The 24,415-nt window shown below is 40.8% G+C and overlaps 1 protein-coding gene and 1 non-coding gene across 2 annotated transcripts in view; both read right to left on the bottom strand.

Annotated features, from left to right (window-relative positions):
- Positions 1 to 23,324, bottom strand: part of HSD17B4 (hydroxysteroid 17-beta dehydrogenase 4) — an 89,858-nt gene extending 66,534 nt beyond the window's left edge. Inside the window, exons 1-8 of the mRNA XM_064595810.1 lie at positions 23,141 to 23,324; positions 17,090 to 17,143; positions 7,838 to 7,948; positions 5,629 to 5,688; positions 4,235 to 4,256; positions 4,075 to 4,121; positions 2,734 to 2,818; positions 1,451 to 1,638 (exon numbers count right to left, since the gene is read on the bottom strand). Coding sequence (XP_064451880.1) covers positions 1,451 to 1,638; positions 2,734 to 2,818; positions 4,075 to 4,121; positions 4,235 to 4,256; positions 5,629 to 5,688; positions 7,838 to 7,948; positions 17,090 to 17,143; positions 23,141 to 23,198 — 625 coding nt within the window. The 5' untranslated portion in view covers positions 23,199 to 23,324. The remainder of the gene's footprint in view (positions 1 to 1,450; positions 1,639 to 2,733; positions 2,819 to 4,074; positions 4,122 to 4,234; positions 4,257 to 5,628; positions 5,689 to 7,837; positions 7,949 to 17,089; positions 17,144 to 23,140) is intronic.
- On the bottom strand, positions 18,314 to 18,386 carry TRNAM-CAU (transfer RNA methionine (anticodon CAU)). Its single transcript has one exon. It is a non-coding gene; the product is annotated as a tRNA-Met (tRNA).
- Positions 23,325 to 24,415: the final 1,091 nt, after the last annotated feature.

The following is a 24,415-nucleotide window of genomic DNA, read 5'->3' as shown; positions in this document are numbered from 1 at the left end:
AGCAGAAGATGGACAATAAATGCCTGCAAAGATGTGGAGCAACGAGAACTCTCCTTCATTGCTAGTGGGAATGCAACATGACACAGCCATTTTGGAAGACAGTTTGGAAATTTCTTACAAAGCTAAATAATCTTAACATACAATCCGGCAACCATGCCCCTTGGTATTTACTCCAAGTTGAAAATTTATGTTCACACAAAAACCAGGACATGAATATTTATAGCCACTTTATTCATAATTGCCAAAAGCTGGAAGCAACTAAGATGTGTCTCATTCAGTGAATGAATAAATAAATTGTGGTCCCTCCATACCAGGGAATATTATTCAACAATAAAAAGAAACGAACTTCAGGGGCGCCTGGGTGGCTCAGTTGGTTAAGCGACTGCCTTCGGCTCAGGTCATGATCCTGGAGTCCCGAGATCGAGTCCTGCATTGGGCTCCCTGCTCAGCAGGGAGTCTGCTTCTCCCTCGGACCCTCCCCCTTCTCATGTGCTCTCTCTCTCTCTCTCATTCTCGCTCTCTCAAATGAATAAATAAATAAATAAAATCTTTTAAAAAAAAAAGAAAGAAAGAAATGAACTTCAGTCCTGCCCGACATTTGGGAAGAGGGGAGGATGAAGAGGTGAATCATGGGGGATTTTCAGAGCAGTGAAACTATTCTATATAATAGAATTCTGTATATAACAGTGGATACAGAACATCATGTGTTTGTGAAAACCCATGCAACTGTACAATACCAAGAGTGAGCCTAATGGAATCTCCAAACTTTGGTTAACAATAATGGATCAATACCCGTTCATCAGTTATAACAAATGCAGGGCACTAATGCAAGATGTTAATAACAGGGAAAACTGTCTTTACCATCTTGCCCAATTTTTCTATAAACTTAAAACTGTTCTAAAAAATAGCCTATTAATTTTAAAAAATAATTATTACTATAAAATGGTCAAAATGCTATTACTTCAGGCGCCTGGGTGGCTCAGTTGGTTAAGCGACTGCCTTCAGCTCAGGTCATGATCCTGGAGTTCCAGGATCGAGTCCCACATCAGGCTCCCTGCTCAGCAGGGAGTCTGCTTCTCCCTCTGACCCTCCTCCCTCTCATGCTCTCTGTCTCTCATTGTCTCTCTCGCAAATAAATAGAATCTTAAAAAAAAAAAAAATGCTATTACTTCATTCTATAAAAAAAACAAAGATATAAATGTATTTATGTGTACCTACACAGAGAAAAAGAATGAAAGTTTATCTCTGGGTGATAGAACTACGGGTCATTTTAAATTTTTTTCCTTTGTGCTTTTCTAAATTTTCCATAATGAACACAGATTATACATACTGCTTTTTGAAAAGGTAAGATAAATAACTTTTTAAACTATTCAGAAAATTAAATACTTCTGCAAAGCTCAGTCTGCACAGATTTGTGGCTAAGAGCCACCGAAAAATCTAAGCTACTTACCTTCAGGCATAATGCTTTGGGTCATCCGTGATCCAGCAGCAGGGGCAATGGTGTTACAGTGAATGTTGCTTTTCTGGCCTTCAATTGCAAGGGTATTTGAAAGGCCCAGAAGACCCAGCTTTGCAGCACTATAATTGGCCTGGCCAAAGTTGCCATAAATTCCTGAAGCTGATGCAGTCATAACAATCCTAAAAGGAGAATCAATGTCTCAAAATCTCTTTTCCATGTTTTGATAACACTGCAACTCTAAGCCTTTTATTTTCTTTTTCTGTCCTTTTACACCCATCAAAAGCAATTCTGTATACTGTCATTAGGTTCCTACAGTCATGATTCATATACACAAAGTAATATTTATAATAAAAGTAATCTCTCAAAATTCAACTACAAGATTTAACTGTTTTGAAAAGAATCCCTGATCAAGACCAAATGAATTCAAGTACAAGAATATATATTCATTATCTACTGAAAAGAGCAATAAATATTTATAAACATAAAATAAAGGGCAACGTACAAGTTATGGTAAGAAACATTAGAAAAATTAGTTCCAATTATTTAGTTCTCATTACTTTGCCCCTCTCTTTCTGGATAATATTAAATGCCTCATATTAAAACAATGCCATCTCTAAAACGTGACCCCCATCTCACCCTATTTAGTAGACCAAGTAAAATAATTTCTAACATTTATTTTCAGAAACTTTGGTAGTTAGGAGAAGCTAGAACTCTCCAAGACGAACAGGTATCACAAACAATTTCCTGCTGGTAGATGTGTGTGAACCTCAGGTTAACAAGAAGGAGCCGGACAGAGTCCACGGAGCCACCTCCTGGCTCTGCCACGCTCCCGGTCACTCACACAGACACAGCCACATTCCTACAGCTCCCAGTATCTAAAGACCAACTCAGGTTGGACCAGCACTAGCGAGCTGGACACAGCGCCCATCTGTCCTCAGTTGGCCCTTGGACACGGTATCACTATACTTCGGTTAGAGAATGAAGTACAGCTGAATCCTCACCGTTTGTATACTGCTAGAATATCAGAGAACACCAGGAAATCCGTTCAAACTGAAAAGCAGGAGGTGAAAAGAAATATAAAGTTGCCCAGCTCAGCGAATCCTTGACTAAGTGACACCAATTTAATGAGAGGGTATATGCCAAGAGTACATTAAAAGCCTGCGCTTCTCTGACTAGATCTTCCTCACTATCGAAGCACTGATCTCTCCCTGTACACGAGGACCCACGCACAGCATCCCGGACCCCCCACCCCCGACAGTCACACACAACTCTACCTTCCAAACTTCTGTTTCTTCATATGATCCCAAGCTGCCCGAGTAACTTGGAACGAGCCTCGCAAATGGACTCTGTGGATTATATCTACAACAATATGTTTATTAGATACTTTGTCAAAAATTAGATCGGCATGTCTCAGAATCAACATAAGCAATGATTTATTTATACAAAGATGTTCAGTTTATACTGAGCATTCAAAATCAACTCCTGTCATATTGCTCCAAGAGTAACCATTTTTGCTTCTGTCCCAATTATGTAACCAATCAACAGTTCATACCCATTCTCCCTATAATTTATGATAGAATTACTATAATCCCCGTACACATCTAAATACAATGCCATCTTTAATTTATGCCTACTTTATATAAAAATCCACTAATACAAACATTCAAGAATTTTACACATAAAGCTGGTCCTGGGATCAAGTCCAGCATTGGGCTCCCTGCTCAGGAGGAAGTCTGCTTCTCCCTCTCCCTCTGCTCCTCCCCCCTGCTTGTGCTCTCTCTCTCTTTCCCTCTCTCAAATAAATAAATAAAATCTTTTAAAAAAAGAAAAGAAAGTAAAGGTATGAAGAGCAAACAGAAAATAAAAAGTGATTTGTTATTTAAACTCAATCTTTCCAACGTGGCATTCCTAGTGGGATTTTCCCCTACTCATTAGAAGCCTCAAAATTACATCTAGGGGTCCCCCACAATTCTCAGATCTCCAACATTTTCAGGGCCCCAGACTCCTTTCCATATCCTGCTCTTGTTCTTGAAATAAGAATCGCACAAGTAGCTAAGCACGTGTCAGACTGTTAAGAGTTAATATGGCTGGAAAATGCAAACAACTTCTCAAGAAGATAAAGGGGAAAGCGAATTGAAAGACACACAATCTTTTCAGGTAACTTCTGCCAAATGATTTTAAAAGTTTTCATTTATTGGGTGCCTGGGTGGCTCAGTCGTTAAGCGTCTGCCTTCGGCTCAGGTCATGATCCCGGAGTCCTGGGATCGAGTCCCACATCGGGCTCCCTGTTCTGCGGGAGGCCTGCTTCTCCCTCTCCCACTCCCCCTGCTTGTGTTCCTGCTCTTGCTATGTCTCTCTCTGTCAAAAAAATAAATAGAAAAATCTTTAAAAAAAAAAAAAAGTTTTCATTTATTAATGTTAAAAGAAAATAGGTTACTTCCAACTGTTGTGGTCATTTTCGGCTGTAAAGCTTATTCATCATGTTCGTCATCAACATCAGCAGAAGCAAAAGTAGGCAGAAGCAGGTTTCTCCTTAAATGTACAAATGTCTCAAATAGTAAAAAGGCTAAATGGATAGCTTTGCCCCACAGAGACCTATGTTACAAACAACTTACCCCAGTCTTCGTCACTTATCCTTCCAAAAGAATTGTCCCTCAGAATTCTAAAAACAATGATATTACATAGGTTAGAAGGAGGAGTATCCACTTTTAAAACACCCAAAAACTTTGCATGGACATTATCATCCTACTCAAAATGAAAAAAAGAAATACTCACCCGGCATTGTTGACCACAACATCTACAATATAAAAAAAAATCCAAGTCACAAACATAAAAACAAGCATATTAATTTGCATGGGCTTACAACTCATATTTCTTTCAAAATTGGGCTTTTTCTCCCCACCATGGAAAAGTAAATAATAATAGTAGCAGAAGAGTGCTATCAGAACAAAAATTTTATACCTATAGCAAAACAAAACACACAAAAAAACCTGATTCACAAGTATCTCATCATGTCAGAGTTTTCCTCTCAAATTTACATATGTAAATGTCTCCACCTTCACCTTATGCCAAAATTCTACCAGCTTACTGATAGAATCAGCTGTTGCCCAACTCTTAAGGTTCTTAGCATTCAACGGTAACCACAAGCTATCCCTCACTTAACCTCAGAATTCACTCAGAAAGTTCAAAGTTTAAAAGATTTTTCTTTGCCACTTAAGAGTCAAAATTCCAGAAAGGAAACTATTAGAGTTAGAAACTGGTGGCCTATCTTAATACATAATTGTATTCTCATTATTATTAAAAAAAAAAAAAAAAGGAATCTTTTTTTTTTTTTAAGGCTCAACCATCATCTTAGGGCTGTTCTCACCCTATAACTTCATGCCTTTGTGGCCTCCATCCCTCTGTCAAACTGCATGTGAACAAGTCCCTTATAAGCTCAACCCAACATAATCAGAAAAACAAATCTGCTAGACGACCAAAAAAAAAGGCGGAGGGAGCACATTCAAATTATAAAAATTAATGTCTTCCAGAATGTAAACATGTTGGGCTTATCTGCAGGAATGTTTCCCTATAGTAATTCAATAACCTTTCACTAAAAATAAAAAAATTTTTTAAAATAACCTTTTACTAGGAACGTGTGGAACTAAACCAGGAAGACTATCTAGAGAGGGATAAACTGAACGACACATCTGAAATCCTTCTTTCTGAAAAATAAAGATTTTTATTACATATAATTCATCTTAATCAATTCACAAGGTATTGAATCTTCATGATCCAAATCATAATTGTCTAAAAGATTCCACAGGGTCCTCTACTGCCAAAATATTTGTTTTATAAACATATTTGGGGTATAATTAAATTTTCATAAATAAAGAGCTCAGAAAATGCTCATTTTTTAAAGTTTTTAAGTCCAAGAAAATATAAAACAAACTCAACACATTTTTGCATAAAAAATGCCACCTCGAGCGTTTTGTGGAATAAGGTAGGGTATATAAAATAATTAATTTGTAAAAGAAATCTAAAAACTTGGCTATATAAATAAATAAATATAAATAAAACCTTGGCTATAAAGAAAGAAGGAATTTCTTATAAACAAAAGTAAAATAAAAAAATTTGATTAGGAAGGTAGAAGCTGCTCTGTTAGTACCATAAACACAAAGAAACATCACCTATTCTTCCAAAAGCTTCTAGTGCTGTCCTCACAACCTTCTCTCCTGCTTCCACCGAATCTGGAGGAAAGGAAAATTAGTTACAAAACATCAGTAATATCCCTCAGAAATAACTTCTAAATTCTGTGGATCAGAGCACATGACAAATACTATTCACTCAACAGAATTCATTTCCACAAAAACAAACTTATATTTGCAGGCACATAACAAATCAAAATATAGACGATCTAATGTTACAAAGGAAATGTATCCCCTAAAACAATTCTCTAAAGTACCAAAAAAAAAATAAAATTAAAAAATGGAGAGGGGAATAAATAACATTTTGGCAAATACTATCCAAAACAACACTGTCTAAAACAACTTTCTGTGAGGATGGAAATGTCTTATTACTATAGTAACAGTAGCCACTATCCACATGTGGCTACTGAGCCCTTGAAATGTGGCTAGTATGACAGACAAACGGAGTATTTAACTGTTCAATTTGTATTTAATTTTAAATAGTCCCAGAGGCACTTCCCCTTAAAGATGCAAATCAGAATTTACAAAGGAGGCAAGGAGGTACATGTTTAATTTGAAAAAGCATGTTCAATGCTCTATAACTACATATGTAAACAAACCTACTGTTTGTACATTACTAAGTACAAAAAGCAAAGCTCAATAAAATAGAGTGGCTTTCTTCTCTTCTGCTCATCAGCCCCGGGGGAAGAGCTCATATCCCCAGAGTTGTGTGTCAAATGATCTGGTATCAACATCCCACTGTCTCTCTCTATATTCTCTACAATCACTGGGGAGGAGCCAGGAAATATATTCCCTTCCCTGAGATCCATATAGTCCTGAGTTAGATCTGCCAAAAATAGGCACCCATCTAAAGAATGAAGAAGTAGGAGAAGCCTGCACATGCAGGCAAATCTTGGAGCAGAGTGCAGATGAAAGACTGCTGAGCCACGAGAACCTGACAAGGTCATCCACAGTTTCCTTGACATGCACGTACCCAGCCCTTCCAATGGTTATGCAAGCCTCTAATTCTTTGTATGAAAACCCTTCACACTTGGACACCTGCAGGGGCTTCTGTTTTCCTAACTGCATCTTGATTGATTGATATGGGTTGCATATCAAAACTGGGGGGAGAGGCAAGAGAGAGAGTCTGGAATTTTTCTCATTATAAAATAGATTTTTTAAACTCCAGAAATTTAAAAAAGAAAAAAGTTGAAAACATTTTTGTAGATCCTCAATGAGAAAAGAAGATACTAAAATATCTGTCTCATTATTCCCTAGAACACTCAAAACAAATCATATCCTATTTCCTTTCCTTTAAAATTTCAAAATCGGGTGCCTGGGTGGCTCAGATGGTTAAGCGTCTGCCTTCAGCTCAGGTCATGATCCCAGGGTCCTGGGATCGAGTCCCACATCGGGCTCCCTGCTCAGCGGGGAGCCTGCTTCTCCCTCTGCCTCTCTCTCTCTCTCTGTCTCTCTCTGTCTCTTATGAATAAATAAATAAAATCTTTAAAAATAAATAAATAAATAAATAAAATTTCAAAATCAAGTGACTGGCAATCTAATTTTACCTCTGGCTAATAAAAACAATCTAATTTGCAGAAAAGTCAATAAACACTCACTTTTTAAAGTAAATTTATTCAAGAAAGTTCCTTACAGATACTATTAGAATTGATACATCAAATGCTATTTTTCCTCATGGCTTTATTTTAATACCTAACTTTGACTCTTATGTTTTTATAAAGGTAAGAAAGTTACAAAGAACAATGATTACTTGTGCAAAATGGAACTTGGTGTTTGGATACCAGAAAGGAGGCATTTTACTTCCTATGCTATATTACTATAAGAATTTTTCTAAAACAATTTTAAAAGAAGAATCTAATGTTATTCTGTAGCTAAAACGGGTATGTCAAGAACAAGAGCATATTCCTATCCACATCATTAATAATTTACTGATTTTATCATGCACTGATTAATAAAAATGTTAAACAATATGCTAAAAGTTAAGACTCATGAAATAACCTACATCAAAAGTTTTTAAAAACCTCATATATTATATAAAATAGACAGCCAAACAGATTTGGCTGACTCAGAGAAAATCTAATCTCATAATCACACTGGAATGCTGAGACATTTGCTCAATGATTATTAATGTGAACAACAGCATTAGTTGAAGGAAAATGCAAGAATAGTATAGCTCTTTCAAATACCATACCATAGTTGGCCACGGCTTTTCCACCTTTACTTCTTATTTCTTCAACAACCTTATCAGCAGCTGCTAAGGAGCCTTTACTCAATCCCTTGATGTCCCCTCCTAAGTCATTCACTGCAATGCAAAAACAAACAAGAACTCATTTCTCAACCTCAAAATACGAACTGGAAATAAAATCCCATTGTGAGTGTATTTCTTTTGTCACCTCTTCAGTTCCTTCTGACCCTATCCCTGTCTTATGAAACATGCCAGGAGATACATACATACTTTCAAACATGGCCCTTTGTTTCTAGAGAGAGAGATACATGAAGCAGTAAAAATATTTAAACGCAGGTTCAGGTCACAAGATTTTTAACTTTGCAATGCTTTTTCTTTTTTGAAAAGACAAAAGAATATGATTCAACCCACTTCCAGCAAAAAGAAGAAAAATATTCATAAAACAAACTGTATTAGGGTCTACCATGAAAGAAATAAAAATTATTTGTTAAAAGAGATCAGAAACTATATACAGAACTCAAACGTATTCAGCCACTAATTGATACCATGACTCCATCGTTAGATGTTTAACAACTGACCATACTCACCGCATAACATCTCGCTGTGTCCAATTATACATATACAAAGATTCATCAAGCGTTTACTATTCGCAAGGAAATTGTACTACAGAGGGGCACTAAGACGTAGGAGAATGGTGCTGGTCCTCAAAGACTTTCTCATCTACTGAACGTTAAAGTATGGGTTGGCTAGAGTAATATACAGATTTCAGCAACAAGTACATAAAAACCAACAGAACTAAATAATGGGGACAAATAACAAAGTTAGTGTATGTCACAATTTAAGGTAAAATTTACAAAATAACATGCCAAAACTAATGAGAAGATGCATAGATCAATTCCAAATAACTTGAAAAAAACAATTTAATAAAAACACTTGGGACAAAGAAATAATTTACATTGCAAAATGAGTATTTTGTAATAATATTATTACATAAATTTAGAGGAACAACAGTAAAAAAAATTACTAGTTAATAAACGCATGGTAATATACTAAAATTTAAAGCTGTTTAATATTATCAAATTGATGGTCGCCACATCTGGGGAAAAAAAAACAAGATTTTTTTTTTCTTTTAAAGAATGTTTCTCTCCTCTCTCTCAATCCCTTTTTTTCTTCTTTTTTTCATTCGGGTGAAGGCTCGATGGGATTGGGTGGTTAAAGATAAGGGAATGAGGCAGGGAAAAAGCCAATGCCTAGCCACACCGAAAATCAGCTAAGTCAAATGTGTTTTCATATAACTTTTTTAAGGAAAAAAGTTTTTCAGAACGTGGACTGGAATATATTTTTCTACCATGTAGTCTTACTGTCTTACTGCAAATAAAAACTGGTATGAAGACACAAAATAATGGAAAGAGGCTTACATTATCCCTCAAGAGATTAAAAAAAGATTCTCAAGACTAAATTCTCTTAATTGTTCATTTCCATGAAATTACTCAAATGACAGGAAACAACCAGTAAAAAATATCAGGAGTTTAAGACATGCAGCTAACAGTCTTTTAAGAGCCTTTCTAACTAAGTAAGGCAAAGTTCAAAAGCAAATTGGCAAATGGGATGTTTAGAAAGAATTGCTCCATTGGGCAATGGAACACTACCCTCAAGTGGAAATCGTTCAAAGTGCAACCAAACAGGTAAGCCCTGAAGCCTGGGTAAATAATTTACTGAGATCAGTGCCATGCAGTTAAACAGCATCAGAACAGATTTATTCAAGACAAGTCTCTATACTAGAATGTACTCCATGAACACTGGCCCCATTCATCATGCCACTGTCACCAAACTTAAATCACAGGGTTACAACCTGAACTAGAAAAGTACTTCTCAGGTTACACAGTGAAAGCCTGGGATAGCAACAATGTGAAAAGATCTTTTTGCAATTACATGCAAAGAAAAATGTACCCATACTAGGTGACACTGTTACCATTAAATGGATGGCTAAAATTCTAAGGAATAATAATAATAAAGTTTTAAAATACCATTCGTACCTTATACTGGTATATGCATACTTGACGTTTTCAAAGAACCACGGGGTACACTGCAGCCTTTGATCTCGACAGAGCTTTTGGGAACACTGGCAGAACAGCTGTTCCCAGTTTCTCGGCTGAGGAAAGTCGGGAAGGGTTAGGTGACTTGCCCCAGGCGCCAAGGCTGCATGAAATGGCAAAATCCAGACTAGAACCTGGACCTACCACAATGCCACTCTGTTCCTCTAATGTTGTTTCTTTTATCCTAAAAACAATTTTTTCCACTAAACAAAAAAGGGAATGACACAGAGTTGCCATACTGTTTTCACTGTCTGGCCGAAAGATACAATCACTCTCGTTCATCAAAAAGCCTCTCCAGCGTGGCCATCGTGTTTCTAAATATGTAAGGGGCCAGAAAATGCAGTGGTAGCTGAGACAGCAGGGTCTTAAATTAGGCTCCTGTATCTGATTTTCTTTGTCTGAACAACAAGATGGCATCAAAGGCATCCTTACTGAGAGAAAAAAGGGGAAAATTAGAAACTGATCGTCCAGAGTTCTGTCCTTGGACCTCTTCTCCTGCTCGTCTATACTCCCTACCCGGGTAATGTGATCCAGCCTCCTGCCTTCAAGTACCATTTATAAACTGAGAATATTCAGATTTATATAGTTGTAACCTGTCCCCCAACTACAGTCTTGTATGCCACTGCTTACTGAATACCTCCATCTGAAAGTCTAGCAGGAACATCTCCTCCCTGCCCATCCGGTCCTCCTACGGTCTTTCCCGGTCTCAGTAAATGGCCCCTATCTTCCCCTTCCCTTGCAACCCACATAAGCAAATCAGCAAACCCTGCCATATCTACCTCCAAAATATACCTAGAATTTAACCTCTTTGTACCACGTTCACCCCTATGACCTATTTAAATCACCACCATCTCTTATGTGGATTATTGCAGTATCTTGATAGGACTCTCTGCTTCCTCTTCGTTCTCTCCCTCCTTTAATGGAAAAAGCCTAAGAATGTACAAAAAGAGTTAATAGTATAAAAGCCCCAATGACCTCATCATCCTCCACTTGCACTCTTGCTCTCCCACAATCTCTACACAGAAATCAGAACCATCCATTTAAAGCTTAAATCAGGTCATGCTGTCCCTCTATTTCCATTCACCAATGGCTTCCCATCTCAATCAGGGTAAAAGCCCGTCCTGACTCAAAGCTAAAGGATCTGACACAATCTGGCTTTCTGTGACCTCTGTTCTCATCTCCGAGTTTTGCTCCCCTCGATGACCTTGCTCCCGCTGCAATGGCCCTCTTGCTGACCTTGAACACAAGTTAGTCTGCTCCCGCCTCAAGACTGAGGCACCAGCCGGGCCCCGGGGCTTCTCCTGGCACAACCCTTCCCTGCCCCCAGGTCCCTCCTCAGAGTTCTCTTCCAGGCCATTCACTCTTTCTCCACAGCACTCTTCATTATCTGATACAGTTTTATATATGTATTGACTGTCTGTTTCCCCAATGCCCCCCTAACTAGAATGGTAATCTCTATGAAAACAGGGACCCCACTCCATCCCCTCAGCTCCCAGAACAGGGCTTGCTATATGACAAGCACCCAATAAATAACTGTTGGATGAATAAAGGAGTCCATATGATGTTGTTTATTAACTGTATAAAATATTTTTAGTTTTCCTTTTTCTTTTTTAAGATTTTATTTATTTATTTGACAGAGAGAGAGATCACAAGTAGGCAGAGTGGCAGGCAGAGGGAGAGGGAGAAGCAGACTCCCTGCTGATCCTGGGACCATGACCTGAGCTGAAGGCAGACACTTAACCGACTGAGCCACCCAGGCGCCCTTATTTTTAGTTTTTCTATCATTTAAAAATGATAATCAGTCCAGAGCTATTCTAAAGCTATTTTTAAAGGCTGCCCCCATAACCTGGGATCGTGATAGTCACAAGAAGCACCTGGGGAAGCCGTGGGCATTGTACATATAGCTCATTTATTATAAGCTGAAATCCACACGTGCCTTCTTGAGATCTTTCTCCATGTGTCATATAACTTATTCATTTAATCAGCATGTATGTCTTTTTTCCCCTTTATGTATTTATTTATGTATTTATTTGTTTAATTTAAATTCTAGTTAGTTGGCATACAGTTCAATATTGGTTTCAGGAGTAAAGTTCAGCACAACACCCAGCACTCATCACAAGTGCCCTCCTTAATGCCCATCCCCCATCTAGCCCATCCCCCACCCACCTCCCTCCATCAACCCTCACATTGTTCTTTGTTGTTAAGAGTCTCTCATGACTGGGGCGGCCGGGTGGCTCAGTCGTTAAGCGTCTGCCTTCGGCTCGGGTCATGGTCCCGGGGTCCTGGGATTGAGCCCTGCATCGGGCTCCCTGCTCCGCGGGAAGCCTGCTTCTCCCTCTCCCACTCCCCCTGCTTGTGTTCCTTCTCTCACTGTGTCTCTCTCTGTCAAATAAATAAATAAAATAGTAAAAAAAAAAGTCTCTCATGATTTATTTCCCTCCCTCTTTTTCCCTCTCCCGTAAGTTCGTCTGTTGTGTTTCTTAAATTCCACATGAATGAAATCATCTGTTATTTGTCTTTCTCTGATTGACTCATTTCCCTTACCACAGCATGCTCTAGCTCCATCCACAACACTGCAAATGGCAAGATTTCATTCTTTTTGATGGCTGAGTAGTATTCCTGTGTGTGTGTGTGTGTGTGTGTGTGTGTGTGTGTGTGTGTGTGTGTCTTCTTTATCCATTCAGCACTCGATGGGCATCTGGGCTGTTTCCACAGTTTGGCTATTGTTGATAATGCTACTATAAACATCAGGGTGCATGCACTCCTTCGAATGTGTATTTTTGTATTCTTTGGGTAAATACCTACTAGTGCAATTGCTAGACCATAGGGTAGCTCTATTTTGAGCTTGGTGAGGACCTGCCATACTCTTCTCCAGAGTGGCCACACCAGTCTCAGCATGTATGTCTTGACTGATCACTAAGCAAAGCACCAAGCTTACACTTGAGAGAATACATCAGTGCCTAAGGCAGGCTCTTTTCTTTAAGAATCTACAAAAGATCCTTAAAGAAATCTGAATCACAGACCTGTACCTCTGAAACAAATAATACATGATATGTTAAAAAAAAAAAAAAAAGGGAGAAGAAGATAGCAGGAGGGGAAGAATGAAGGGGGGGAAATCGGAGGGGGAGACGAACCATGAGAGACGATGGACTCTGAGAAACCAACTGAGGGTTTTACAGGGGAGGGGGTGGGGGGATGGGTTAGCCTGGTGATGGGTATTAAAGAGGGCACGTTCTGCATGGAGCACTGGGTGTTATGCGCAAACAATGAATCATGGAACACTGCATCAAAAACTAATGATGTAATGTATGGGGATTAACATAATAAAATAAAAATTTTTAAAAAGAATCTACAAGGGGCGCCTGGGTGGCTCAGTTGGTTAAGCGGCTGCCTTCGGCTCAGGTCATGATCCCAGGGTCCTGGGATCGAGCCCTGCATCAGGCTCCCTGCTCAGCGGGGAGCCTGCTTCTCTCTCTCCCTCTGCCTGCCTCTCTGCCTACTTGTTCTCTCTATCTCTCTGTCAAATAAATAAATAAAATCTTTAAAAAAAAAATAAGAAAAATAAAATAAATAAAAAAGAATCTACAAAAGAAACACGTCTTATGTAAAGAGGCTAGAATGCCCTTGAGTGGGCAAGACTCAGGCTCACTTTGACGCACCCAGGTCGTGAGCACAGCACCTAGCGCATGGCAGGCGGTCCCTACCATCGGCTCGGTTCTCTTGCCTTTACAAAGGCCTTGTTTTTGATGTCACTTAATCCCCACCATAATGCTCCAAGCTCGAGAAGGTGGCTACTAACAGTGAGAGACGCCAGGACTGGAAGCGCGACCTGACTTCGAAGGCAGGGCAGTGTTCCCACCATGGTTCCCCTTTCAGCTGTGAGGATCACACAGGGGCTGAAAAGACGGGCGCTGGCATCAGGCCTCGGGAACCTAAGAGTCATCTTTACCAACACTGGGCCACGGCAGCACGGGAAAGAAATCATGCCCATCTAAAAGGATCAGGATTTCAACTACCCAAAGGTGCTGCTTCTCCACTTCAAGAATTGAAAAGGTTCTGCCATTCTAACGGTCAAAAGAGAGGTTCTTCTTGCTGGACCACTTGAGTCATCTTTGTGTTCATGCCCTCAAGAGAACACTCAAGACTCAGAGTCCTGCCTATGACACAACTACTGAGAAAAGCCCAAAACAATTCCATTGCCAACATTCACTTCAGGCATGTGTAAACATTTCCTGTAAGATGTAGTTTATACAACGCTGAACATCCCTGTTGTAACTATCAGCCAAAGGCTGAGCACTTCTTACACCAGACTGAGATCTCCCGTAATTCTTTATATCACGGAATATAAAACATAGCAATCATATTAACATAAGTTAGAGAATATCTTTTGTGATGCTTGGTCCAGGAACTTCCTCTGGCCAACGAAATGGGAAGGGCAGGGGCATGCTATCACAGAAGAGATTAGGAGGCATCCAGTGGTATTCTCCCTCCATCCCAAGAACAGCAAGGTCCCAGACAGAAGCTGCTCCTTTAGCTGGGATCCTGAAATTAGGAAGACACTGAGAGCAGAGACACAGTTAACTGGAGGCTAAAAGGCCACAAAAGCATGCAATAATTCTTTACTATTGTCAGCCATTGAGATTTGTTTGTTAACCCAGCATAAGCCAGCATAAGGTGACTTATAAGAGAAACAAGCTACTCTATCCTTTTGGTCTTACTTCTTATGGAATTCTGAGCTAGCCATAAAATTAGGAGGAATCACTCTTTCATAGACAAGATACTCTGATGTCATACCCTCCCAGGTTTATTTATTCCCCTACTTTTTCTTACTCATGTAAAAAAATACGCAGGGCAGAACAAAAACTAACAAAGGAGAAACAGTAGTGTGTGCGATGCAAGCTGGAAGCAGGATCTGAAAAGCTAAACTAGGGGGTAGCAGTGGCCAGGGAAGAACACAAATTGCGGTTGGTCTAGAAAGTTCACAGGTAGGTCGCAGAAAAAAAGCAGTAGAAAAAAATCAGCCAAAAGCTAAGCCGTTTCACATAGATCAACTTTTCCACTTAACCAAACGAAATCTGGCTCTTCAGCCAAGTATGACAAATGATTTTCCAAGATACAAACTTTCTGTCCTGCTGGACTTCACCAGCGCTTGCTGCAATGACAAAATAAACAGACACACTGGACCTCTTTATCTTTTTGTTGGAACTCAAAAACTCCTGTTCTGAATTTAATACATTCAGCAGTAAGAGATCAATACAGGAAAACTGATCCGCACGAACACCGTTGCTGTAAAAGTCTTTACAAAATAAGTTTATAAACTAAGATTATATCTTAATCCCACAAAAAATAGGAATTTATTTGACCAATCTCGAAGACACACCTGTCCCCTCTCCCACTCCCCTCCAGGAAGAGTGTATGTCAAACAACAAAAAAGATCCAATGAACAAAGTACCTTCTTTGCAGAGGAAATATTCTAAATCCTTTAGGAGCTACAGAAGATAAAATGGGAGTCCTTACATGTACAGAATTGAGCAGAAAAAATGTAGATAAATCAAAAGTTATAAGGTAAAAATATTAAGTAACGGATAGAAAAAAAAACAAAAACAGTACCAACATGGGTCTGTGGACCCTGACAATGAAGTATCTTACAAAAATCTGGCAAACGGGGCCTGAACTATACACCCTCTGGCTAAATACCACAATGTCAAAATTTGTGCTTGCCACAAGAAGCAGATTGGATTAATAGACGGTGGATATGTCTTTAAACAAGGAACATCCAAAGATTCTGTGTCCCTTCCATAAAGATAAGCTACATATCTACCCTGAGGGAGAAGAGTATAATTAAATGTCCTGCTTGAGTGTTCTTTGTCTAGAAAACCGGGGTGTATAACCTTTTGGTTATGCATGTCTCCATAAACAAATTGGGGGAAATTTGTCTCTCTCTATCCCTTAATAAGAGGTAGAAAAACTGTCATTAGGAAGTCCTTGTGGGCCAACAATTTTATCCCAACAGATTATTAGTTTATAATCTATAAACTAAGATTATATCTTAATCCCACAAAAAATAGGAATTTATTCAACCAATTTCAAAGACACATCTGTCCCCTCCCCCACCCCCCTCCAAGAAGAGTCTATGTCAAACAACAAAAAAGATCCAATGAACAAAGTACCTTCTTTGCACAGGAAATATTGTATTTCCTGTGCAATAAATAGAATATTGCACAGGAATAATTAGAGACTAATAAATATTAGGCCCTATCGTCTGTCCTACCTACCTACCCTGCACTGAGCACTCATTCAATTATTGCCCACAAAGGCTTGGTGGCAGACAAATCCACTCCTGCATGCACCACATCATACCAGGCCAAAACATTTAAATTACTAAAACCTCCCACCTTGTGATCCTTCAATACAGCATCTTCCAACTGATGATCCATAATAAAATTCATGCAACTGTCCCTTCAACGAAAACTTTTAACAATTTGTTGGGAAAAGCTCCCATATAAAAAATTTTGATTAAAGAGGTTTAAAAAGAAAAAAATAAAAATACTCTGGATTCCCTGACTCCAAACTTCTAGTCCTCAAAATGCACTTCTTATTCTCATCAATATATTTACACTTAAAGGGATTCATCTTGAACCAGCCTTCTGTCTCAAAAAATTACAGCTCACAGTTTTCCAAATTCAAGAATTTCCTTTTATACAATGAATGCCTGACCATCTTTATCAATTCTGTTTGGCTGCAAATTCTGTGAAACTAGTCTACTCTAAAAAAGTAAGTTAGAGAGTCAGCCTCAAGGAGGAAGTTTTGCTGGCAGAAGAAATAATTAGTGATGAAATTTGACCTTGACAAACTATTTGACATAAAGACAAAGGTGACTGACTTGTGACGACAGTACTTTCCATACAAGCTACTCATTAAAAAGAAAAATGTATTGGGGCGTCTGGGTGGCTCAGTCGTTAAACGTCTGCCTTCGGCTCAGGTCATGATCCCGGGGTTCTGGGATCAAGCCCCGCATCGGGCTCCCTGCTTGGCGGGAAGCCTGGTTCTCCCTCTTGAACTCTCTCTGCTTGTGTTCCTGCTCTCGCTATCTCTCTCAAATAAATAAATAAAATAAATAAAAATATTTTAAAAAAAAGAAAAGAAAAATGTATCAACTTACCAACAACGGATGCACCTCTTTCTGCAAAAGCCAGGGCATAGGCTCGGCCCAGTCCTAATAAAAAACAAAAGCATCAAGAAAGTTGAGCAAATGTTAGCACTTTGGGGGTTCCATTCAAATCAACCCCTATTTTAAAGTAACTGGCGAGCAATTAACTGTATTACAGTGACAGAGCCTTCCCTGGTACTCTCCCCATCTAACTCACCCTCTTCTACTTACAGAGGTCAGAAAGCTTAAAACTGTATTTTCCACCTATTCTGCCTATCATTTCCTACCCCCCTACCTAGCTGCTAGGAAGCTCCAAGGGAACTGGGTTCCACCATTATAGGCATTTGCACATCTGGAAGGTGGAAATGAGGCAGAAGTTAGCTTATGGTGACTTCAGGCTGTTGCCATTGGTTAAGAAGCTGCTTTCCTTAAGTCAATCAGAGAAAGACATGTATCATATGACCTCACTGATATGAGGAATTCTTAATCTCAGGAAACAAACTGAGGGTTGCTGGAGTGGGGGGTGGGGTGGAGGGATGGGGTGACTGGGTGATAGACACTGGGGAGGGTATGTGCTATGGTGAGTGCTGTGAATTGTGTAAGACTGTTGAATCACAGACCTGTACCTCTGAAACAAATAATACATTATATGTTTAAAAAAAAAAAAGAAGATAGTAGGAAGGGAAAAATGAAGGGGGGCAAATCGGAGGGGGAGACGAACCATGAGAGACGATGGACTCTGAGAAACAAACTGAGGGTTCTAGAGGGGAGGGGGGTGGGGGATGGGTTAGCCTGGTGATGGGTATTAAAGAGGGCATGTACTGAATGGAGCACTGGGTGTTATACGCAAACAATGAATCATGGGACACTACATCAAAAACTAATGATGTAATGTATGGTGATTAACGTAACATAATAAAATAAAATTTAAAAAAAATAAAGCTGCTTTCTTGAAGCTTCCTGGGTATTAAGAAACAGAGTGTGCAGTGCCAACTTCCTGGTCGAGCTCCCTCTTGATCTAGCTCCAGCTAGCAGCTTCCACTCTCTAGACCCTTGGTATCCAGGGGCTGTTTGGGCTGCAGCAGTTCCAACAGCTGCCTCCGAGGGAGGAGCTCCCCTACTGAACCAGTTCCGACTATTCCAGAAGTCACTGCAAGACCAAGTGGAAAGACCCAACTGCCTGTGGTGGTTTATTTATTTTTTAATTTTTAATTTTATTTTTTTAAGTAGGCTCCATGCCCAACATGGGGCTTGAGCTCACGACCCTGAGATTATGAGTCACATGCTCTACCAACTGAGCCAGCCAGGCACCCCCCAAATACATGTACTAAATCCTTTCCTGCTTCAAATATCTACTGATTTCTATATCCTGTACTGAACCTTGCCTACACAGTTACCAAATACAAAAAATATTTAGTTCTGACTCAAAGGTACAAGGTGCAAATTTGTTATCCAAAATATATACATATACTTATATAGGTTTTAGAAGCATAGAATATCTCAGGAAGACTATATAAGAAACTAGCAATTAAGAGGCTACCTCTGGGGAACAGAACTGTGTGACTAGCAACCACGAGTGGAAGGCTTACTTTTATATTATTTATTTATTTATTTATTTTTAAGATTTTATTTATTTATTTTATAGAGACAGAGACAGCGAGAGCAGGAACACAAGTGGGAGAGGGAGAAGCAGGCTTCCCCTCGAGGAGGGAGCCCAATGTGGGACTCGATCCCAGGATCCTGGGATCATGACCTGAGCTGAAGGCAGACGCTTAGCGACTGAGCCACCCAGGCGCCCCTTATATTATTTAAATCGCTTTAACATGTATACATTTTTTTAATTTAAATTACCTGATAAATTTAATTAGTAGTTTAAATTTAATTTAAATTGATAAAGAAGCATACAAATAACAAACTGAGATCGCTAAAGTATCAGACTCTTCTAAAAAGAACCCGAAATATAAAATTATCCAAAACTGAAAGATATCACCAAATAATTGATTTTAGAATAAAGAAGACTCTGAGAAACAAACTGAGGGTTCTAGAGGGGAGGGGGGTGGGGGATGGGTCTTTAGCCGACGCCTTGGTGGCTGTCTTGTTAAGTGTCTGCCTTCGGCTGGGGTCATGATCCCAGGGTCCCGGGATGGAGCCCCGCATCGGGCTCCCTGCTCAGCGGGGAGTCTGCTTCTCCCTCTGCCTCTGCCTCTCCCCTTGCTTGTGCTCTCTTTCTCTCTCTTTGACAAATAAATTAAAAAAAAAAAAAAAGTCCTTAGCCAATACAAATAACTCAAGTCTTCTCATATCTTATCAGATCAAGGCTGAAGCACGTGTTCTAAACATTGTGTTTTTAAGGAAATCAAACGCTTATGACCAGAAATCCCAGAATGCAAAATTAATGGTAACACAGTAGAAAATCATCAGATGAAAGGAATGGGGTGGGTCTCTGGTAGAGAGAGTGACCTAATTTAATCAGAGAATTGTCTCAACTTAAAATCAAGATATATAGTTCTCTCAAAAGATAATGTCAAGTGATGTTCCTTTATCATCAAGGCCCATATAAACTATACATAAATCTGCAAATAAAGTAATAAAGTAAGCTTTAGTAAAAAGTGACAGTCTCCTTTCTTTTCCCTCCAACACCACTAATTCATTAGCAGATTAGGAAGGGTCCTTGCATGTTTTAATATTGTGTTTAAACATTATTTAAATACTTTATGTCCATTAGTCCGCCTCCCTAATTAAACTAGAAGGTCCTTGATGGGTGAGATTGAATATGTCACTCTTTTGCCCTTCCCACAACACCCAGCACAGCTTTAGAGTCAAATGCACAAAAAGTTAAATCCAACAGCCTCCATTTTGTCATAATCTCTTAATTCTCCCACACCTTTTTTTTTAAAGATTTTATTTTATTTATTTATTCATGAGAGACAGAGAGAGAGAGAGAGAAAGAGAGGCAGAGGAAGAAGCAGGCTCCCCGCTGAGCAGGGAGCCCGATGCGGGACTCGATCCCAGGAACCTGGGATCATGACCTGAGCCGAAGGCAGATGCTTAACCATCTGAGCCAACTAGGCGCCCTCTCCCACACCTTCTTAATTCTCCTAATTCTCACCCACACCTAAATCCATTGCCAATCACCCTTCCTCCTCCATTTCTCTCTCTTTTTTTTATTTGACCTTAATTTCTTTAGCACTGTCAAATCTCAATTGATTCTTAACTCAGACTGCTCATTCAGGGTTAGGTGGTTTACACTCTAAAGTTAACAACAAAGCCCCTGAAAATAGCTTCCTAGACTATTTCCCTTTCCAGCTTTACCAACTGAAGGAATTCAAATGACTTCAACATCTCCCCTGTGACTTCAGAATCTCCAGCTACTCACACACTCTCACTCACTCCAGATCCAACATCTGCTGTCTCAGAATCATCTGAAATCCAAAATGGCTGGACTTCCTTCCTTCTTCCATGGCCCAAATCCTCCACTCTCAAGTTACATCCCCCACAACCACTTTAGTCAATCAATAAATGGCTATTATACCCTGTTATTCCCCTGTAATACCACCAATCACGGCAAAATACTCCACTCGAAGTACAGTGCTTGGCTTGATAAGCAGAGAATTGTCTGGACAATTCTATAATTCTCCTTCCAGGTCTCCCATTAAACTTATCTATATTTCAAGCTAAACAACAGCATCTAAATAGGGCAGACAGATTTGTTTTTTTAAAAGATTTTATTTATTGATTTGAGAGACAGAGCACAAGCAGAGGGAGGGGCAGGCAGAGGGAGAGGGAGAGGCAGGCTCCCCCGCTGAGCAGGGAGTCCGACGCGGGACTCGATCCCAGGACCCTGGGATCATAACCTGAGCCAAAAGCAGACCTTACCCGACGGAGCCACCCAGGCGCCCTGATATATTTCTCTTTATCTGTAGAATAGGAGTGGGTTGGAGTCAGACTAATTCTCAGACACAGGCCCAGCAGGCATTCACCGACACCCTCCTGGGACGTTCATCACTGCCTCAGTTCTATGGGTATGAATCTCTAAATGAGAAACCCAAGACCTCAAGGACAACAGTCTCCCTTATAGGACTGCAACTTGATCTCTGTCTCCCTTCCTCAATGACGACCTAGGACAGTCTCAACTTCACTACAAAATTGTATTTCTCCCTCAGATCGACAAGAGCTAGCGACCGTACCATAATCCAGGCAAAGGAAAGTCTGCAGGACTCTATAAACAGGAGGTCCTAAGTCCATAATTGTCTACTCACAACTCATTAATGATTCATAAAATCAATTTAGTACATTGCAATGTGCATTTACTTAATGAAACAGAAAATTTTAGAGTGCACTTCATTTACTATGTATCATGTCATGAATGGTGTATGGGTGTCCTGGGTCATGGTGCAAAATGTATTTCATACTGTGAATCACTCACTGTTTAAACAGGCTTAAAACACCGAGTGCATCACTTAATTATTTCCATCAAAAGTAAAGTGTAAACAAAATGTTTTCCAGGGGCACCAGCCTCCATTTTGTCATAATCTCTTAATTCTCCCACACCTTTTTTTTTTAAAGATTTTATTTTATTTATTTATTCATGAGAGACAGAGAGAGAGAGAGAAAGAGAGGCAGAGGAAGAAGCAGGCTCCCCGCTGAGCAGGGAGCCCGATGCGGGACTCGATCCCAGGAACCTGGGATCATGACCTGAGCCGAAGGCAGATGCTTAACCATCTGAGCCAACTAGGCGCCCTCTCCCACACCTTCTGTGCACCATGACCCAGGACACCCATACACCATTCACGACATGATGGCTCCGTTGGTTACGCAACCAACTCTTGATCTCAGCTCAGGTCTCAGTTTCAGGGTCATCAGTTCAAGCTCCGCATTGGGCTCCATGCTGGGCATGGAGCCTACTTTAAAAAACAAAACAAAAAAAGTTTTCCAAAAACATATGATCATTTTAGGATGAATATAGCTATGAGTATAAAATCCTTGGCCACCAATTAATACTAAAAGCACCTTCTGAAAGGTGGCGTTAGAATCCATTCTATCAATGCAGATGGAGCTACAGATGGATTAACAGAATTCCACTGTTGTGACTTTCAATACACAATTTAAATTAATTACACTTTAGGTCTATTCTAGATACAAGGTACCACCAGTGGGAATCAAAGGCAAGGAAGGTCAAGATCCCAACACCTGGGGGTTAGAGAGATCACGGGCTGGTGGGAAACAGCGAAAAATCGCACTGTAGAGCATCACCATGGGTATGAGCGGTTTTCTTTTCTTTTTTTTTCTCCTTCAAGAATAGGGTTATTTCACGTAACAAATCTCCATTTTGTTTCTCCTGAAACCTAGATCTGGCGCCCTTCAGAAATATGTCTGCTCCCCAGTTCCTACTGTCCCTACCGCACCCTAGCACCTGCCTGACTCCCGTAGGCATTTTGAATTTACAACTCGCACCGAGACTCCAGTCAGTCCAGTACAGTGCTTGGCTTGATGAGCATACAAACTCCGAGCAGAAGACTCTTATCAGATCCCCTCTCCGAAGAAGAACCTCTCAAGAACCTAAAACCATCCGAAAGAGGAAGAGAAACGCGGCACGGCCGACTTTTCAAAGGCAAGGGGCTGACATCCCTCCTCCTAGTCTGGGGGTGATTCCCGCCGCGCACGGGCCCCTGAGGTCAGGTCTACTCGACGGAGGCCGAAGACAGGCGATCGAGCATCGGCGAGACCTTTCATCGAGTCCCGCCAACCACAGCCCGGCCCGGCGCCTCTCCTGCAGGACCCGGGGCCTCGCGGAGCTGCACGGGGCTGTGTGACGCAGCGCTGGCCAGGCCCCCTCCCTCCTCGGCAGAGTCGGCTCCTCGAGCACGGCCGTCACCCGGCCTCCCACCCTGCCCACCGGACCCCGGGCTGGTTCTCCGAGCCGCCCCTCCGAGCCGCCCCACGCCGCCCGCAGCCCCGCCGCTGGGGCTGCAGCTGCGGCTGCGCGCGCATCCCGGGACGCAAAGCGGGGCTCCGGGCGCAAGAGCTAGGCCGGCGTCCGCCCTGCGGCCTTCGCGTGCTCACCTCCCCCCGCGCCGGTGACCAGGACCACCCGCCCGTCGAAACGCAGGGGCGAGGCCATGAGTCCAGCCTGCTGCGACAGACACACACACAAGCCGAACAGCCGCAGCTCGCACTGCGAGACACGGAGGAAAGAGTGAGTGGAGGTGAGGGGGTGGGAGTGACCTGCGAGTTTCGGGGAAGGAAAAGGACGCCGCAGTCTTCCAAGTGCGCCTGCGCAGGAGTCCCTTGGAACTCTGGGAAATGTAGTCCAGGGTGCTTCCAGGGTCAGGAGAGCCTCCTCAAGGGGTTTGACTTCAGAGGGCCACTTTCGCTGTTAGAAGTAATGGGATCCTCTAGGACCTGTGTGGTAAATGGCTGACACGGCACCAAGCGTACATCCATTCTCCCATCATTTTGTCCTTCATTCAACAAGTGTTTTCTGGACTTAGACGCTAGCCTAGAGAAATAGGAGGCAGCCCCTATCCTCAAATAGCTTTCAGACATAAGCCCTAAAGGGAAAAAGGCACCCTTTACCAATGGGTAAAGATGTCTTAGAATGTAATCCATGAATCTCGTGCATGAAAATCATCCAAGAACTGCCAAAAACAGAGAGTCCTGAACCCTCACCCTGACCTCCCAAAGTAGAATCTCTGGGGCCAAAAGAAAAAAAAAAAAAAAAAAAGCTTTTAACAAGTGCTTCTAAATGATCTTTGCTTCTGAATATTGAGAAAGGTCATATGTTGTAATTCATTCATTTAACATTTATTAAGCATCTATGGGTAGTAGGCACAAGTTTCCAGATGAATAAGTTCCTCCAGAGCTATTCAAAGTTATTAAAGGTAAACCTTTCATAACAGTGCATCATGATTAAACCATGATAAATCTGCACAGGTCTGCTAATAGTGATGTGGAGAAAAAAGGGAAAAGAAAGGTAGAAAAATTAAATCTCCGGGGCACCTGGGTGGCTCAATCGTTAAGCGTCTGGGATCGAGCCCCGCATCGGGCTCCCTGCTCAGCGGGAAGCCTGCTTCTCCCTCTCCTGCTCCCCCTGCTTATGCTCCTGCTCTCGCTGTGTCTCTCTCTGTCAAATAAATAAATAAATTTTTTTTTTTTAATTAAATCTCCTTACAACTTGCAGCCCATTGACAAATACTGGAGGCAGGCAGAATGACCTTGCTCAAGAAACTCAACTGCCTTAGTGTTAGTACTTGGCTAGAGGCAATTGCACTGCGGGGTATTTACCCAAAGGATACAAAAATACACATTGGAAGGAGTATATATGCACCCTGATGTTTA

The sequence above is a fragment of the Mirounga angustirostris genome, unplaced genomic scaffold (genome assembly GCF_029215605.1).
Source record: "Mirounga angustirostris isolate CCGP_5_RB_7025 unplaced genomic scaffold, mMirAng1.0.hap1 SCAF_7, whole genome shotgun sequence".
In the NCBI taxonomy this organism is placed as follows: Eukaryota; Metazoa; Chordata; class Mammalia; order Carnivora; family Phocidae; genus Mirounga; species Mirounga angustirostris.
The sequence above is the reverse complement of the archived record's forward strand: the minus strand, read 5'-3'. Positions and strand labels throughout refer to the sequence as shown.